The 17,342-nt window shown below is 46.1% G+C and overlaps 1 protein-coding gene across 7 annotated transcripts in view; it reads left to right on the top strand.

The window, feature by feature from the left end:
• MKRN1 (makorin ring finger protein 1) overlaps positions 1-17,342 on the top strand; it is a 552,914-nt gene that overhangs the window by 94,927 nt on the left and 440,645 nt on the right. For 6 of the 7 annotated variants that reach the window (XM_033959768.1, XM_033959766.1, XM_033959767.1 and 3 more), the window contains one exon: positions 17,099-17,227. In XM_033959768.1, the coding sequence (XP_033815659.1) occupies positions 17,175-17,227 (53 nt within the window). In that variant the 5' untranslated portion in view covers positions 17,099-17,174. Of the gene's footprint in view, positions 1-16,239; positions 16,362-17,098; positions 17,228-17,342 lie in introns of those variants that run through there. The other variant, XM_033959770.1, reaches the window with a different exon arrangement.

Genomic DNA, 17,342 nt, shown 5'->3' with positions numbered 1-17,342 from the left:
TTCACGTCTCCACTGGAAGCCAGTGCAATTTTTTGTAATAGAGGCTAATGTGGTCTTTTTTTCTCAGTCCGAAGATCAAGCGAACTGCAGTGTTTTGCACTAATCTTAATTTTTGTACTGTTTTTTTTTGGGGGGATACCCAGGTAGGCGATGTTGCAGTAATCCAAGGTAGATAGGATCAGCGCCTGCACCAGTAATCTAAAGGATGTTGTGTCAAAGTATTTTTTAATAGTCCTTAGCTTCCACAGCATGTAAAAGCATTTCTTCACCAGTAGGTTTGTGTGGTCAGCCATGGTTAATTGAGTATCTAGAGTGATACCCAGTATTTTTATGGTTTTGGAGATTGGGTATTCATGGCCGTTTATTTTTAACGATGTTTTCGTTATTTGGTCGTTGGGGCTTGCCAAAAAGACTTTTGTTTTCTCTGTGTTTAGTTTTAGTTTGAAGCTGGTGGTCCATTTCTTGGTTTCTATCATAGTGTGTGAGAGGTTATCTATAGTTTCATTTGTGATGTCATTTAAGGGGATTAGGATGGATATATCGTCTGCGTATATATAGTGCTTTAAGTTTAATTTTTGTAGTAGGTGACCAAAGTAGGTGACCTAAGGATGCGAGGTAGATGTTGAATAAGGTGGGTGGTAGAGGGGAGTCTTGGGGCACCCCTGATGGGTTTTTCCATGGGTTGGAGTAATTTCTGTTGCTGGTTACTCGGTAGGATCTATTTATTAGGAATTCATGGAACCCATTTCATTACCTTTCCCGAGATTCCTATTGCGTCAAGGCACAGTAGCATGATTTTGTGGTCTACTAGGTTAAATGCACTGCTAAGGTCTAGTTGCAGAATCAATGCACTTTTGCCTGCTTTTAGGACCTACAGGGTATGTATCCCTCTAATTCATGACAATTTCACTTCTCATGTTATCTTATCCATTCTTTTTATTATTCAACTGCCCAGATAAGCATCATTCTTTGATGTGATTGGACCTTGAAAACTAACGGCAACAGTGTTCTCCCCAGAAATTTTTTCCAGCCATGAAAAACATTTGCTGCATTTAGTGTGCCACAAAAAACATTTGCTCCATTTAGTGTGCCGGAGTTTAAAAAGTTTGAGACGCTGCTCTATACCATTTGAAAGAGGGCAACTATCTAATTATTCACTTCTAGAATATACTTCTTAAATTTAATAAAAATATTATGGAACAAGTGTCAAACCTTAAGAAAGGCAGTCATATTGAGCATTGGAAAATAACTAATAATAATTAACTAATACAAATAGTACACATTTAGGGCTCCTTTTACTAAGCTTTGATAGCGGTTTTACCGCACGCTTAGTTCGCGCAGAATTGCCACACGTACTAGAAACTAACGGCAGCATTGAACTGGTGTTAGTTCTAGCCGTGTAGCGCGGCAATTCTGCACGCGCTAAAAATGCTATTGCAGCTTAGTAAAAGGAGCCCTTAATTTTCCTCACCACCAAATTTCCCCGTCCCACCCCGCCTGGCTACTTTTTCATGCCACCTGGCTGGAAAGAATTTCTGGGGAGAACACTGTTCTTACAGTCTGAGTATTGTCCATTTACCCCCACTCTCTGTTTCCTATGCTTCATCCAGTTTTTAATCCATGTGAGTATTTCACCCTTGATTCCGTGGCTCGCAACTTTCTGAAGTAGTCGTTCATACGGAACCTTGTCAAACGCCTTTTGAAAATCCAGATAAACAATGTCGACCGGATCGCCCTTGTCTATCTGTCTGTTTACTCTCTCAAAGAAGTGCAGCAAGTTCGTCAAACACAATCTGCCTTTGCAAAAACCGTGCTGACTGGTCCTCATCAGCCCGTGTCCGTCAAGATGATCAATGATGTAGTCCTTTAACAGCGACTCTACCATCTTTCCCGGTACCGAGGTCAGACTCACCGGTCTTTAATTTCCTGGATCTCCCCTCAAACCTTTCTTGAAGATCGGCATAACATTCGCCACCTTCCAGTCTTCCAGAATTTTTCCTGATTTGATCGACAAATTGGCTATTAGTTGAAGCAGTTCAGGTATGGTCCCTTTCAGTTCCTTGATGACCCTCGGATGAATGCCATCCGGTCCTGGGGATTTATCGCTCTTAAGCCTATCAATCTGCCTACACACCTCCTCTAGACTGACCGTCAATCCTGTCAGCTTTCCGTCTTCGTTTCTAGCATATAGCCTGATGGGTTCTGTAACGCTGTGTAGATCTTCTTTGGTAAATACTATTGCTGCCCAATTCACAATTTGAATTGGTTCACCGATTCACTTTGGGTGAACCGATTCGAATCGATTTAAAACCCCCAAAAAATCAGCTTCCTGATTCGACTGACCCTCCACCCTCGCTCCCTAAAGCAGGAGCGGCAGCGCCACTCTTGCTGGCCGGCCGCTGCCACATCTGCTTTAGAGTGCGAGGAGGGTGAGTCAGTCAGGAAGTGCTGCTGTGCTGGTCTCTGGCTTCCCTCCCCCCTCCCTGGTGTCCGGTTTTCCCCCTGGCCTCCCCGAAGGACTGCGCACCCCCCCCCCCCCCCGGAAGGCCTCCGTGTTCCTCCTGGCCTCCCCGCACTGTTTACCTCATAGCTGCAGTCTGCAGTGAAGATCGCTGTTACAGCGTCTTTGTAAACTTGCTTTGAGCTGTTTCCTCCGCTGCGATCCTACCTCTGACGTCAGAGGAGGGGCAGGATCACAGCAGAGGAAACAGCTCAAAGCAAATTTACAAAGACGCTGTAATTGCGATCTTTGCTGCAGACTGCATCTATGAGATAAACGGTACGGGGAGGCCAGGGGGAACAGAGGCCTTCCCGGGGGGGGGGGGTGCAGGCCTTCAAGGGGGGGATGCAGGCCTTCAAGTGGGGGTGCAAGCCTTCAAGGGGGGGTGCAGGCCTTTAAGGGCGGACAGGCCTTCAAAGGGGGGGACAGGCCTTCAGGGGTGGGGTGCACACCTTCAAAGAGGATAGACCTTTGGGGGGTACTGGTGTATAAGTACACAGAAGGAGGGAGGGAAGGGGGGGTTCAAAGAGACATGCATTTACCGGACTTTGAGGGGGAAGAAACAATGGGTCTAAAAATAGAGGAGAGGGAGAGAGATGATGGACAATGGGATTTAGGGAGGGAAGGAACAGAAAGGGAGAGAAGTTGAACACAAGGGATGGTGTGTGTGGGGGATAGAGATGCTGGATAGAAGGGTAGTTGGGAAAAGAAAGGGAGAGATGGTGAACCCTGGGTTGGTGGGGAAGGAGGGAGGGATGCTGGATGAAAGGGTAGTTAAGAAAAGGTGGATCTGTGGATGGAGACAAAAAAAAAGAAAGATGCCAGACCTCCTGGGTTGGGAAGAGAAAGAAAGCACAGTTACTTACCGTAACAGTTGTTATCCAGGGACAGAAGGCAGCTATTCTCACATATGGGTGATGTCATCGACGGAGCCCGGATGCGGACGCCTCGCAAGCAGACTTGTTTAAAGAAACTCGAAGTTTCGAGTCGCCCGCACCGTGCATGCGCGTGTGCCTTACCGCCCAGCGCAGGGCGCGTCTCCTCAGTTCAGATAGCTAGCAGAGAAGCCAACCAGGGGAGGTGGGTGGGTTGTGATAATAGCTGCCTGCTGTCCCTGGATAACAACTGTTACGGTAAGTAACTGTGCTTTATCCCAGGAAAAGCAGACAGGTATTCTCACATATGGGTGACCTCCAAGCTAACCAGAATGCGATGGTGGGAGTGTTGGCAATTTAGGAGAATAAATGTTGTAATACTGTTTGGCTAAACTGTCCATCCCGTCTGGAGAAAGTATCCAGACAATAAAGAGAAGTGAAGGTATGAACCGAGGACCAAGTAGCAGCTCTACATATTTCCTCAATAGGTGTAGATCTGAGGAAAGCTACTGAAGCTGCAATAGCTTTGACTTTATGGACTGTGACTTTACTGTGAAGGGGTAATCCAGCCTGGGCATAGCAGAAAGAGATACAAGCCGCCATCCAGTTGGAGATGGTACGCTTAGAAATAGGATGGGATCGAAGGAAACAAAAAGTTGAGGAGCAGTTCTGTATGTTTTGGTGCGTTCCAAGTAGAAGGCCAAAGCACGTTTACAGTCCAGAGTATGAAGAGCTGATTTTCAAGGATGAGAATGAGGCTTTGGAAAAAATACTGGAAGGACGATGGATTGATTAAGATGAAATTCCGAGACCACTTTAGGTAGGAATTTAGGATGAGTACGAAGAACCACCTTGTCATGATGGAACATAGTGAATGGTGGGTCAGTTACTAAAGCTTGCAGTTCACTGACTCTTCGAGCAGAAGTGAGGGCTATGAGAAATACCACTTTCCAAGTGAGATACTTCAGATGAGCTTTATCGATTCGTTCAAATGGAGGCTTCAAGAGTTGAGAAAGGACAACATTGAGGTCCCAAACCACAGGAGGCGGTTTGAGAGGAGGGTTAACATTAAATAGTCCTTTCATAAATTTGGAAACCACTGGATGAGCAGAGAGGGGTTTCCCTTCAATAGGCTGATGGAAAGCCGCAATTGCACTGAGATGGTCTCGGATAGATGTAGACTTGAGGACAGAATTGGATAAGTGCAACAAGTAGTCCAAAACAGAAGATAAGGAGGAATGCTGAGGCTCCGTATGATGAGAAAAACACCACGTAGAAAATCTAGTGCACTTTTGGTGATAGCATTGTCTAGTGGTAGGCTTCCTAGAAGCTTCTAAGACATCTCATATAGATTGAGAAAACTGAAGAGGAGTTACGTTGAAAGGTACCAAGCTGTCAGGTGTAGAGACTGCAGATTGGGATAAAGCAGAGATCCTTGACTCTGTGTAAGCAGAGAAGGAAAAACTGGTAGAAGGTATGGCTCCCTGGTGCTGAGTTGAAGTAGAAGGTAGTACCAAGGTTGTCTTGGCCACCGAGGAGCGATGAGAATCATGGTGGCATGATCGTTCTTCAACTTTACCAGAGTCTTGAGAATGAGAGGGAATGGAGGGAATGCGTAGAGGAAGAGATTCATCCAGTCCAGAAGAAAAGCATCTGCCTCGGGACGGTGAGGAGAGTATATCTTGGAGCAGAACTAAGGCAGTTTGAAATTGTGAGGAGCCGCAAAGAGGTCTATCTGAGGGGTTCCCCATTGAGAAAAAACGTGATGAAGAGGCGAGGAGTGGAGAGTCCATTTGTGAGGTTGCGGAAGACGACTCAAGTTGTCCGCCAAGCAATTCTTCGCCCCTTGAATGTAGACAGCTTTGAGGAAGGTGTTGTGGTGGATTGCCCAGTCTCAAACCTTCAGAGCTTCTTGACAAAGGGAGGCAGATCCTGTCCTTCCTTGTTTATTGACATAATACATGGCGACTTGGTTGTCCGTCCGGATGAGGACTACCTGGTCGCGAAGAAGATGTTGAAAAGCGTTGAGAGCCTTGAAAATCGCTCTTGAGTTCCAACATATTTATGTGACATTGATGATCTGTACTGGTCCAGTGGCCTTGAGTATGGAGACCATCGAGATGAGTGCCCCAAGTGTAGGTAGAAGAGTCTGTCGTGAGGACCTTCTGATGAGGGGGTGTTTGAAAAAGCAAGCCTCTGGAAAGATTGGAAGAGAGCATCCACCAACGGAGAGACTTCTTCAAGGAAGGAGTGACTGAAATGTGTCGAGAAGGAGGGTCGTAAACTTGCATCCATTGAGATGTCAGGGTCCACTGAGGAATTCTGGGGTGAAGTCTGGCAAAAGGAGTCACATGTCCTGTGGAGGCCATGTGACCCAGAAGTACCATCATGTGTCTCGCTGAGATGGAAGAGCAGGAAGACACTGTATGACAGAGGTGTAGAAGAGCTTCCAGACGTTGTTTTGAAAGGAATGCTCTGAGTTGGACAGTGTCCAGAACAGCTCCAATGAATTGTAGATGCTGTGAGGGCTGAAGTTGAGATTTGGGAAAGTTGATTTCGAATCCCAAACTTTGTAGGAACCAGGTAGTCCGTTGGGTCGCTTCAATAACCCCTTGAGATGTGGAATCTTTGATGAGTCGTTGAGGTAGGGAAATACCTGAAGACCATGGTTCCGGAGAGCTGCCGCTACCACTACCAGGCACTTGGTGAACACTGGGAGACGAGGCCAGGCCGAAGGGTAGTACTCTGTATTGAAAATGCAGATTCCCCATCCGAAATCTGAGGAATTGACGAGAGGCCGGATGAATGGGGATATGAGTGTAGGCCTCCTTGAGATCCAGAGAGCATAACCAGTCGTTCTGCTCGAGAAGGGGATAAAGAGATGCCAGGGACAACATTCAAAACTTTTCTTTGACTAAAAATTTGTTGAGAGTCCTGAGATCCAGAATGGGTCGCAGATTGCCCATCTTTTTCGGAACAAGGAAGTAACGGGAGTAAAACCCCCCTGTTCTGTTCCAAGGGAACTGGTTCGATGGCATGGAGAGAAAGCAGAGTTTGAGCTTCCTGAAGAAGAAGAGAGGTCTGGGACGGATTGGAAGGATACTCTCTTGAGGGAAGCTCTGGTGGAACCTGAGTGAAATGAAGAGAGTATCCTTCCCTGATGATGGTAAGCACCAAGAGATTGGATGTAATTATTGTCCATCGGTTGTAAAAATGATGGAGACGACCTCCTATAGGGGGAAAAGGAGACAGAGACAGAACGGTGGAGGTTATGCTCTGTTGTAAACAGTCAAAAAAGCTGAGAAGCCTTAGGTGCAGCAGAAGGTTGGGATTTCTGTTGCTTCTGAGGTTGCTGTTTTTTTCAGAGGAGGGCGAGTATAAGGAGCCGGCTTTGGAGCAAAACGCCTTGGATAGATAAGAGCAGGACGTGCAGGTTTGGCAGGAGCTGGCTTTGGCTTGGGTCTGACTATAGAAGCAAATGATTTTGCATGGTCAGATAATTTCTTGGTGGCTGCCTCGATGGATTCATCAAAGAGGTCGTTGCCCTCACAAGGAATGTTAGCCAAGCGGTCTTGAAGGTTAGAGTCCATGTCAATGGTACGAAGCCAGGCAAGATGACGCATAGCTACAGAGCAAGCAGCGCTCGGGCAGATAACTCGAAGGCATCATAAGATGATTGGAGGAGATGCAGACGTAATTGAGAGAAAGAAGCAATGACTTCCTGAAACTCAAAATGCATTTGGTTATCCAAATAATTCAAAAACTTTGGTAGAAGAGAAAGAAGAAATTCAAAGTAATTGATGAAATAAAAATTATAATTGAGGACTTTAGAGGACATCATAGCATTCTGGTAGATGCGACGTCCAAATTTGTCCATAGTTTTCCCTTCCCTTCCAGGAGGGACGGTGACATAAACCTTGGAAGGATGGGACCTTTTCAAGGAGGACTCGACCAGCAGGGATAACTGAGAATTGTCAAACCCTTTGCGATGCACAGTCTTATATCTAGAGTCTAATTTCCCTGGAACAGCCGGTATGGAAAAAGGTGTTTCCATGCAACGACCAAAAGTCTGATTAAAAAGCTTATGAAGTGGAAGCTTAAGAGACTCTGCCGGAGGATGAGGAAGATGCATGACTTTGAGATACTCCTTAGAATATTTGGAGCCAGTATCCAATTGAATATCCAAGTCCACAGCCATCTATTGCAGGAAAGACGAGAAAGATAGCTGATCTGCCAATGCTTTGCCTCGAGAAGGGCTCGAGAACGTCGAGGCAGCCTGTATCAAAGAAGAAGCTTCGGCAGGGAAAAATGCATCAAAGGAACCTGGTGACTTGGACAAGGCAATCGAGACCGGAACATCCTCGAGATCCAGCTTCGGAGACCTCGAACGAGGAGTCGGTGGTCTGGTCGAGGTTGGAGTAGATCGAGGCTTCGAGGAAGATGGTCTGTCATGAGAAGAACTATGCCTCAAAGGATGCCTCGATGAAGGCCTCGAATGTCGGTGAGAACTGTGTCTGGAACTAGATCTCGAGGATCGAGGAGATTTCGCCTCGGAGACGTGGGCAACCGATGCCGATGTATGAATAGAACTAGAGGCTGTAGATCGAAGCTCCAGAGGCTTGGAGGAGGAATCTCGATGCACTCTCAAAGACTCTGCTCCTTGTATAGAGTGTGAGGATTCTCGTCGAGGCACTCGCAAAGAATCTGCTCCTTGTTTTACGTGCTTGGATGCCAGACCAGACACTCACAGAGACTTTGCTCCCTGCAAAGAGTGTGTAAGTTCAGACTGGGGCAAAGTAAGCGGCTCGACCTCGCAGGAGTCTGCTGAATGCCCAGGCTGGATAAGAGGAAGCAGTTTGGGTCCATGTTAGTAAGGAATTGAATAAACTGCTTCTCTAACATGGTCTGGAAAGAAGCCGGCAAGGATGGATCCGCGTCTGAAACCGGACCACCTGCTTTGGCTGGAGGTTCCTTTGAGGTAGTGTGAGTGTGCTTCAACTTGGAAGTTTTAGACACTTTAATCACCACCGGCGGAACTGACTGCTGAGCTATCTGACCTGAGGAAACAGGGGAAGATACAGCAGATGACGTCAAAGCAAGAGCCGCTGCAAACGACGAAGGTTTGATGAGGCTCGAGGTGGAAGCAGTAGGCGCAGAAGAAGCCTCGGTGGAAGTTGAGGCCGAAGACGCCTTTGAAGTCGAGGGATCAATAGGAGACTCCATCTCGAAGAGCTTGTCCACCAAAATGCAACGACGCTTGAAAGCACGAGGCTGAAGTATTTGGCAAGGCAAGCACGAACTAGGATGATGTTTTGGCCCAAGGCACTTGAGGCAGCATCTGTGAGGGTCCGTAAGAGAGATCACGCGCTGACTCTTGCTACACCTCTTGAAGCCCGTAGCAGGCCGGGACATAGACGGAAAAATAGCCGCCGCAAAATCGAAGCCCTCGGGCTGCTGCCAAGCGGCCTGTCTCGGAAAACGAACAGAAGAAGAAAAAATGTATTTATTTATTTATTTTTAACTAAAATAAAATAAAACAGCGATTCGTGAGGAAAAAAACACAAACCACGGTTGAGAGAAGGCACAAAGTGAATGATGTTAAACGCAGAGAGTCAAAGATGGACCTCTCGGCTCCGCAGAAAACTGAGAACTGAGGAGACGCGCCCTGCGCTGGGCGGGAAGGCACTCGCACATGCGCGGTGCTTGCGACTCGAAATTTCGAGTTTCTTCAAGCAAGTCTGCTTGCGAGGCGTCCGCATCCGGGCTCCGTCGTTGACATCACCCATATGTGAGAATACCTGCCTGCTTGTCCTGGAATAAGCGGAGGACAGAGATGGCAGATAGATGGTTAGAACAGAGAAATAAGAAAGAAGGAGACCCTGGCAAGCAAGTTATCAGAAGACAACCAGAGCCTGGGACCAACAAGATTTGAATAATGACCAGAGAACAAAAGGTAGAAAAACTAATTTTGTTTTCCATTTTCTCATTACAATATGCCAGATTTGAAACGCATATCCTGCCAGAGCTGGTGTTAGACCGCAAACGTGAGCTAGGATTTAAGAGAGAAAGGAAAAGTCTTTTTTGTTTGTTTATCTTGTTTACACTACAGCACCAGTGTGATTAGGAGAAGGCAAAGGGGGTCAAGAGGCTATAAAATAAACCCACCAGGATGTTTGAAAAAAACAAACAAACACCCAATTGGGTAGGAAAATCGAATCGAAAAACCAATTCAATAGATTGAATCGAATCGAAATTTTTTTCCCCTGAATCGGGCAGCACTAGTAAATACAGATGCAAAAAATGTGTTCAGTTTGTCAGCAATTGCTTTGTCCTCCTTTAGCTCTCCCTTTATTCCATGGTCATCCAAAGGTCCCACTGCTTCCTTCACGGGTCATTTCCCCTTAATATATCGAAAGAATAGCTTGAAGTTCTTCACCTCCTTGGCTATTTTTTCCTCGTAGTCTCTTTTGGCCCCTTTTACTGCCTTATGGCACCTGCGTTGATGTTGTTTGTGCTTGTTCCAGTTTTCGTCCATTTTTGACCTTTTCCATTCCTTAAATGAAGTTTTCTTGTCTCTGATCGCTTCCTTCACCTCTACAGTGAGCCACACCGGTTCTTTTTTCTTTTTTCTCTTTGATCCCTTGTTGATACGTGGTATATATAGATTTTGCGCCTCGGTGACCATGTCCATAAAAAGGGACCAAGTTTGCTGTAGCGTTTTTACATTGCTTATCCTCTTCCTAATCTTCTTCCCTACCATGAGTCTCATCCTTTTGTAATTCCCTTTTCGGAAGTTCAGTGCCGTGGCTGATGTTTCTCCCCTGCGTCCAGATCGAAGCGGATCATATTGTGATCGCTATTTCCTAGCGTCCCTTCTACATCTTGGGCCGGTCCTCGCAGGCCATTTAGAATTAAGTCCAGAATTGCATTTCTTCTAGTATTTTTCTTGACAAGTTGTTCCAGGAAGCAATCGCCTACAGCATCCAAGAACTTGTTCTCTCTAACGCAGCCAGAGGTGCCTAGGTTCCAGTCTATTCCCGGATAGTTGAAGTCATCCATGATAACTTCGTTGCCTCCCTTGCAGTTGCGTTTAATCTCGTCCGTCATTTCTCTGTCAATTTCTTCGGACTGCCCTGGGGGTCGGTAGTAGATGCCGATCTTCATTTCCAGGCCATTTGTTCCCGGAATTTTGACCCATAGAGACTCTAACTTATCCGTCAGTTGTGGCGTGTTCTCTCCAGTAGATTCAATTCCCTCTTTGACATATATGACAATGCCCCCACCTTTTTGAGCCACTCTGTCTCTGCGGTATAGTTTGTATCCCTGTAGCACAGTGTCCTAGATGTTTTCCTCAGTCCACCATGTTTCCGTGATGCCTATGATGTCAACGTTATCTTTTTGTGCCATAATTTCTAATTAACCCATCTTATTTCTAAGGCTCCTTGCGTTCGTGTACATACACTTGAGTTTGCGACCTGTTCCTTTCTTGCATTTCTTTTCCTCTTGTGTTCTTTTCGATCCGTCTTGCACGTGATCTGTTGAGTCTTTCACTCTATCTTCTTGCACGGTATCCTCTGGGTATACTGGTTCCCGAACCATTGACTCTCGGTCGACTGTCGGCTTTCCCCTTCTTCCTAGTTTAAAAACTTCTCAACTTCTCTCTTGATGTTGCTTGCAAGCAGCCTCGTTCCGTCTCTGTTGAGGTGGAGTCCGTCCTTCCTGTATAGCTTGCTCTTCCCCCAGAACATCGTACAGTTACGCACAAAGTGGAATCCTTGTTCCTCACACAAGCGCCGCATCCACGCGTTGACTGCTTACAGCTCCATCTGCCTCTTCTCATCAGCCCTGGGTACCGGCAGTATCTCTGAGAATGCTATCCTCTGCGTTCTGGTCTTCAGCTTCCTTCCTAGCATCCAGAACTGGTCCTTCAGTACTTCCCTGTTGTTCCTGTTGCTCACGTTGTTCGTCCCCACATGGATCACTACCGCTGTATCTTCATTCACACTGTCGATGATCCTGTCGATGCGATTCACTTATCTTTTACCTTGACTCTCGGTACGCAGGTCACCAGCTGATCCAGTGTTCTTCCTGCTATGTGGCTGTCGACTTGTCTGATGATGGAGTCCCCCCCAACGATTGCTGTCCTCTCTATCTTCTCTTGATTCTCCAGCCGCAGGTCCTTGTCCCTGGTGTGTGTCCATCTCTCCTGCCATGGGTCCGTATCCTTCATTCTCACTGCTGTGTCTCCCATTTCTTCGTTGTGGTTGTCCATCGGGTGGTCCACACTCTCTGTAGGTGTCTTTTGGTAGTTCCACTGTTGCTGGTGATTTTCCACAGCCTCCCTGTATGCCTCCCCCATGAACTTCTCTAGCTCTCGGACTTCTCCCTCGATGGTGTCCTCTGTTTTGTTCTCTGCTTCCTCTGTCTTAACATTCTCTGCATTTTTGTCTCCCTCCTCCACTGCGTGAAGTGCCTCCAGTTCCAGTATTCTACCCTCCAGGAGTCTGACTTGTTTCTTCAGGCTCTCCAGTTCTCCGCATCGAGCACATATGTAAGACCGCCTCCAAGAGGGAAAGTAGTCATACATATGGCAGACGATGCAGAAAACTGGGTAGCTCAAAATCTTGCTTCAGTCTGCTGCTTCCATTTCTGCCTGCTTGCTTGCTTGCCGGTCTGCTGTGGCTGTCCTCTGCGCCTGCTGTGTTCTCTGTGCCTGCCTGGCTGTGGCTGTCCTCTGCGCCTGCTGTCCACTATATCTACCTGGTTGTGTGCCCTCTGCGCCTGTTGTGGTCTCCTTCTGCTCTCCTTTAGCGGCATGTGGTTGTGTGTCCTTTGTACCTCCTGTGTGTGCCTGGTTGTGTGCCCTCTGCTCCTGCTGTGGTCTCTTTCTGCTCTCCTTTAGCGGTGGCTCATCCCTTCTCAAGGCCCTTCGCAAAGGCGCTCTCGCTAAGGCAAGCACCTTTAACGCTCGCTTTCGACGCGCGCTGAACGGCTGAGCGCTGTTGGCCCCTCCCCTTTTAAGGGGGAGCTTCGGTGGTCGACTTTGGGGGGTGGGTGGAGCTAACTGTCGCCGATTCCCCTCTTGGTCTCTTGCCTCTGCTTCTCTCTCTCCTGCTCTTTCTCCCCTTTGGCTTCTCTCTCTGCCTCTCTCAGCACTGTTTTTCTGCTTGCTTTCCCCATTTGTCTTTTTCAGCAACAGAAACCACCCCCCCAAGCAATATTTGCTAGTGCTAGGGGAAAAGACACTGCATTTTTAATAGTTGACAGAAATTGTCTCCTATAAATTATATAGCCATCATCTTCTATGCCTTCTTGAATATCCAAAAGTCTCTCATATTGTCTCTTTTGCTTTTATTAGCATTCAGCAATGATTCTGAAATTGTGCTTCAAGCAGTATTATAATATCTTTCAGCAAGAAATTGAATGAACTAAAGAAAAGAGCCTTCTTGAAATAGAGTAGTGTACTGTGTAAAAGATATCTCCCTTTTTATTTCTTTAGTTGCAGCATGACCTTCAATTTTTAGTACTTGGGATTGGAGCATTTCCATATTCTTTATAAAGGAAGCTTTATTTTCCTTGTTGGCAATCATTTTCTGTGGGGATGTTGGACTTGTTTTATTTCATGTGATGTTTCCTTTTTGCCTAATTTAACTGTTATGACAAGATAAGTATTTGGAAAAAAGCAGCAAGGGATGCTTTCTCTTTGTTGCCTCTTAACTTGTTGATGTTTTCCTTTTTTTTGTCTCTACTAAGCATAAAGGGGCAGTAAGGGTCAGACACTTAATGGCCAGAACTTCCTCCTCAATGCAACAGAGTATTGAGTTCTATACTGCCAGTACTTTCTACAGAACTAGAGAGTTGAACCCTACGGTCTTGGGGCCGAAAACATCTGTCGCCTTCAGAACCTCCTGCACCAACATATTGGGCTGCATTGGCAGCAATGGTACAGGGTTTCCCTGATATAAAAGGGGTTGCAGAGAACTCCTTAAGGCAGTCATGCTGAAGATTAATGCTGCTGAGAATAAAAAGCTGCTGGAAGTTGGAGTATCTGCGGCAGCTAGTGCTGCCCGATTCACGATTTGAATCGATTCAACGATTCAAATCAGGTGAATCGATTCAATAAAAAAAAAAAGAAAAAAAAATTGGCCTCCCGATTTGATGACCGACCCTTCCCCCCATGCCTTCCTAAAGCAGGAGTGGCAGCACTGCCTCTTGCTGTCCTTCTGCTGCTGCTCCTGCTTCAGGAGGGAGGATCAGTTGGAAAGGCCTGCATGTTCCCCCAGCTTCCCCGCTTTTACCTTAAGCTAATACGGCAGCCTGCAGGATCGCTGGTGCTATAGTGATCCCTGCAGCTGCCGTCATCCTCAGCGGCACATTCTTTCTGCTAAGGTCCCGCCCCTCCTCTGATGTCAGGATCGCGGCAGAGAAAATGTGCCGCTGAGGATGACAGCAGCTGCAGGGATCGCTATAGCACCAGCGATCCTGCATGCTGCCGTATTAGCTTAAGGTAAAAGCAGTGAAGCTGGGGGAATATGCAGGCTTGCAGGGGGAGCAGGCCTGTGCAGAGGGAGGAGGAGGAAGAGTGCCTTCGCGGTGGGGAGGCATGGGGGGGGAGAGGGGAAGGGAGATGCCAGACCTGGGGTGAAGTGCAGGGAAGAGAGAGACCAAACCAAAAAGAGGGGGAGGAAAGCAGAGGACGGAGAGGTACTGGACTAATGGAGAGAGGGAGAGAGAAATGCAAGATTAGAAGGGGGGAAGGGTACAAGAGGGACAGATACTGCTCCAAAGTAGGTGGGCAGGGTGCAAGGATGGCAGGAGAGAGAATAGGAGAAAGCCTGTACCTGGGGAAGGGGATACAGGAGGTAAGGAAGAGAGAAAGAAGAAGCTGGATATGGGGAGAGACACGAAACAGAGATAAGATGCTGGGCATGGAGGAAGCATAAGAACAGGGACCCAAGGGGGACACTACTGGAGAGGATAATAGGGACAGGGACACAGAAGAGAGATGTTGGATGAAAGGATAGTTGAGAAAAGGAGAGATGGTGGATCTGTGGATGGTGGGGTGCATCGCTGCAGCTGCAGGGGAATGGAGATGAAAAAAGGAAAGATGCCAGACCTCCGGGCGAGGAAAGGGAAACAGAAGGGAAGGACAGAGATGGAAGATGGATGGTTAGCACGGAGAAAGAAGAAAGGAGAGCCTTATCAGAAGACAACCAGAACATGGGACCAACATGATTTGCAAAATGACCAGACAACAAAAGGTAGGAAAAATATTTTTATTTTCTGTTTTGTGATTACAATATGTCAGATTTGAAATGTGTATCCTTCCAGAGCTGGTGTTAGACTGTGAACGTGAGCTAGGATTTAATAGAGAGAGGAAAAGTATTTTCTGTTTGTTTATTTTGTTTACATCACAGGACCTGGGTGGGTAGGAGAGGGCAAAGGGGGTGAAGAGGCTATAAAATAAACCCACCAGGATGTTTGAAAAAATCCACCCAAATCCACCCAAATGGAAAATCGGATCGAAAAATCAATTCAATAGGCTGAATCGAATCAAAATTATTTTCCTGAATTGGGCAGCACTAGCGGCAGCTCTCACAGTGGTGACTCTTGATGCGATCTGGAAAGTACAGTGGAACCTGGTTTACGAGCATAATTTGTTCCAGAAGCATGCTCGTAAACCAAAATACTCGTATATCAAAGCGAGTTTCCCCATAGGAAATAATGGAAACTCGGTTTATACGTTCCCACCTCCCCAAACCCCCCCCCCGAGGCCAGCGGCACTGCTCCCCCCCGCTCGCAAAGACCCCCCCCCCCGCGCAAACTGGCACCCACCGCCCTAACAACTTGACACTTACCCCCCCCCCCCGGTCTGGCACCGGCACGCAGCCCACAGGATGTGCCGGTGCCGCTTGAAGAACTTCCTGCCTCTGCCGGGCCTTGAGCATGCATCTGTGGAGATCTCCGAGATTCTCGGCGAGAGGGAGAATTAGAAGGCCTTGAGCATACGCAGATGCATGCTCAAGGCCTGGCAGAGGCAGGAAGTTCTTCAAGCGGCACTGGCACGTCCTGTGGGTTGTGTGCCGGTGCCAGACGGCGGGGGGGGGAGGGGGGCAGCGATGCCGGTTCTCGGGGGGGGGGGAGGGTGCTCGCAAATCGAGTCAACACTTGGTTTGCGAGACAAGTTTTGTGAGAATGTTTTGTTCGACTTGCAAAACACTCGCAAACCAGGTTACTCGCAAACCGAGGTTTGACTGTATTACAGAAGCTAGAGGAAACTGTCTCTAAATCCACAGGAGAGATTGTGGCATTAATAAGTAAAGCTGACCTGCTTTCTCAGTCTCTTGTTGAAGCTAAACAGGAAAGTTTATGCCAGCTTAATAAGTATTGAGAAGAATTAACATCTTTAAAAATTGTAATGACATCTTATTTTTTTTTTTATTCAATTTTTCTATACCGTTCTCCAGGGGAGTTTAGAACGGTTTACATGAATTTATTCAGGTACTCAAGCATTTTTCCCTGTCTGTCCCGGCGGGCTCACAATCTACCTAATGTACCTGGGGCAATGGGGGGATTAAGTGATTTGCCCAGGATCACAAGGAGCAGCGTGGGTTTGAACCCACAACTCCAGGGTGCTGAGGCTGTAGCTTTAACCACTGCGCCACACACTCCCCGTATCTATTATTAAAGATAATACTGTACTTTGATTCATAGGAAACTTGAACAAATGGAAAATTATAATAGAAGATTAAACTTATGGTTTTTGAAAATTCCAAGGCCTCAAGAGCATGACTTCCTGATAATGTTTTTTGTAAACATCTAGTAGAAATATTGAAATTTACTTCAAAAGCTATTCTCCTTTTAAACAGTCTTGTTATCTACCAGTTTCATCAAATATTTCAGAGGGAGCCACTGGACATCTGAGTCAACAGGAGAAAATTGATCTTAATATGTAATATTTCAGTTATAGTAGAGGAATCAACTTTGTAAGTATCTGGAAGAGCTACTTTATTGGTGTCATTTGTTTTTGAACGAGATCCTGAATGCTGTTCTCAGAATTTATTTACAGAGTGCTCAAGTTCTGTTCTGTGGTCTAAGGATATGGATTTTTCCTGATGTGGTTAAGTCCATACAGGAAAAAAGGAAAGAGACTTGGGTGCATCTTTTCTGCTTAGTTACCCATATAAATGTTTACGGTAGTTTGTTTTGCTGGAACTAAATATGTTTTTTATATGCCATATCAGTTAAGGGTCACCTTACATCTGAAGAAGATCTCCATAGGGATAACTAGTTAAGTAGGATGATATGGGAATGTTTGTGTTAAACCTTACCTCTAAAATATTTTGCCTTATTAATGTATACTCCTTTAATTCCAGATTTTCTCCCCAGCTTGTTTTTTTCTTTTAAATTGTGTAAGAAGCATTTTAATGTGGTTTTTTTTTCTATAAAAATTTATAATTTTTCTTCAATATGTTTGCTATTTGTTTTTCTATTAACATGTTTATTAGCAATTTTGCTTGCAGGTTTTTATATTGTGCACATGCTCTTAGAGCAAATATTTTGCACCCATTGAACAATAAGCTTTACAGAATATTAATGTTATGAAAGATTAAAAGTGCAATAGATTGTTTGACATGGTCTGATTGAAAAGAATTGAGGACTTCCTTTTCTTTTGCTGCAAATAACAAATGTTTAAACTAAATTTGACTGTACTTGTTTACAGGTATTTCATCCATGGGGTATGCAAGGAAGGAAACAACTGTCATTATTCTCATGACCTCTCTACCAGCCAGTCCACCATGATCTGCTGGTACTATCAACGAGGGTGCTGTGCTTATGGAAGTAACTGCAGGTGAGTATGTTGAGCTTGTTTAGTGGTGAAAAGAATTTCTGCTCTGCATATTTTGCTGTCTGTATAGTTGTCTTTTAAGAACATAAGAACTGCCATCACTGGATCAGACTTATGG

Source organism: Geotrypetes seraphini, chromosome 9, assembly GCF_902459505.1.
Source record: "Geotrypetes seraphini chromosome 9, aGeoSer1.1, whole genome shotgun sequence".
NCBI classification, from domain to species: Eukaryota; Metazoa; Chordata; class Amphibia; order Gymnophiona; family Dermophiidae; genus Geotrypetes; species Geotrypetes seraphini.
The sequence above is the reverse complement of the archived record's forward strand: the minus strand, read 5'-3'. Positions and strand labels throughout refer to the sequence as shown.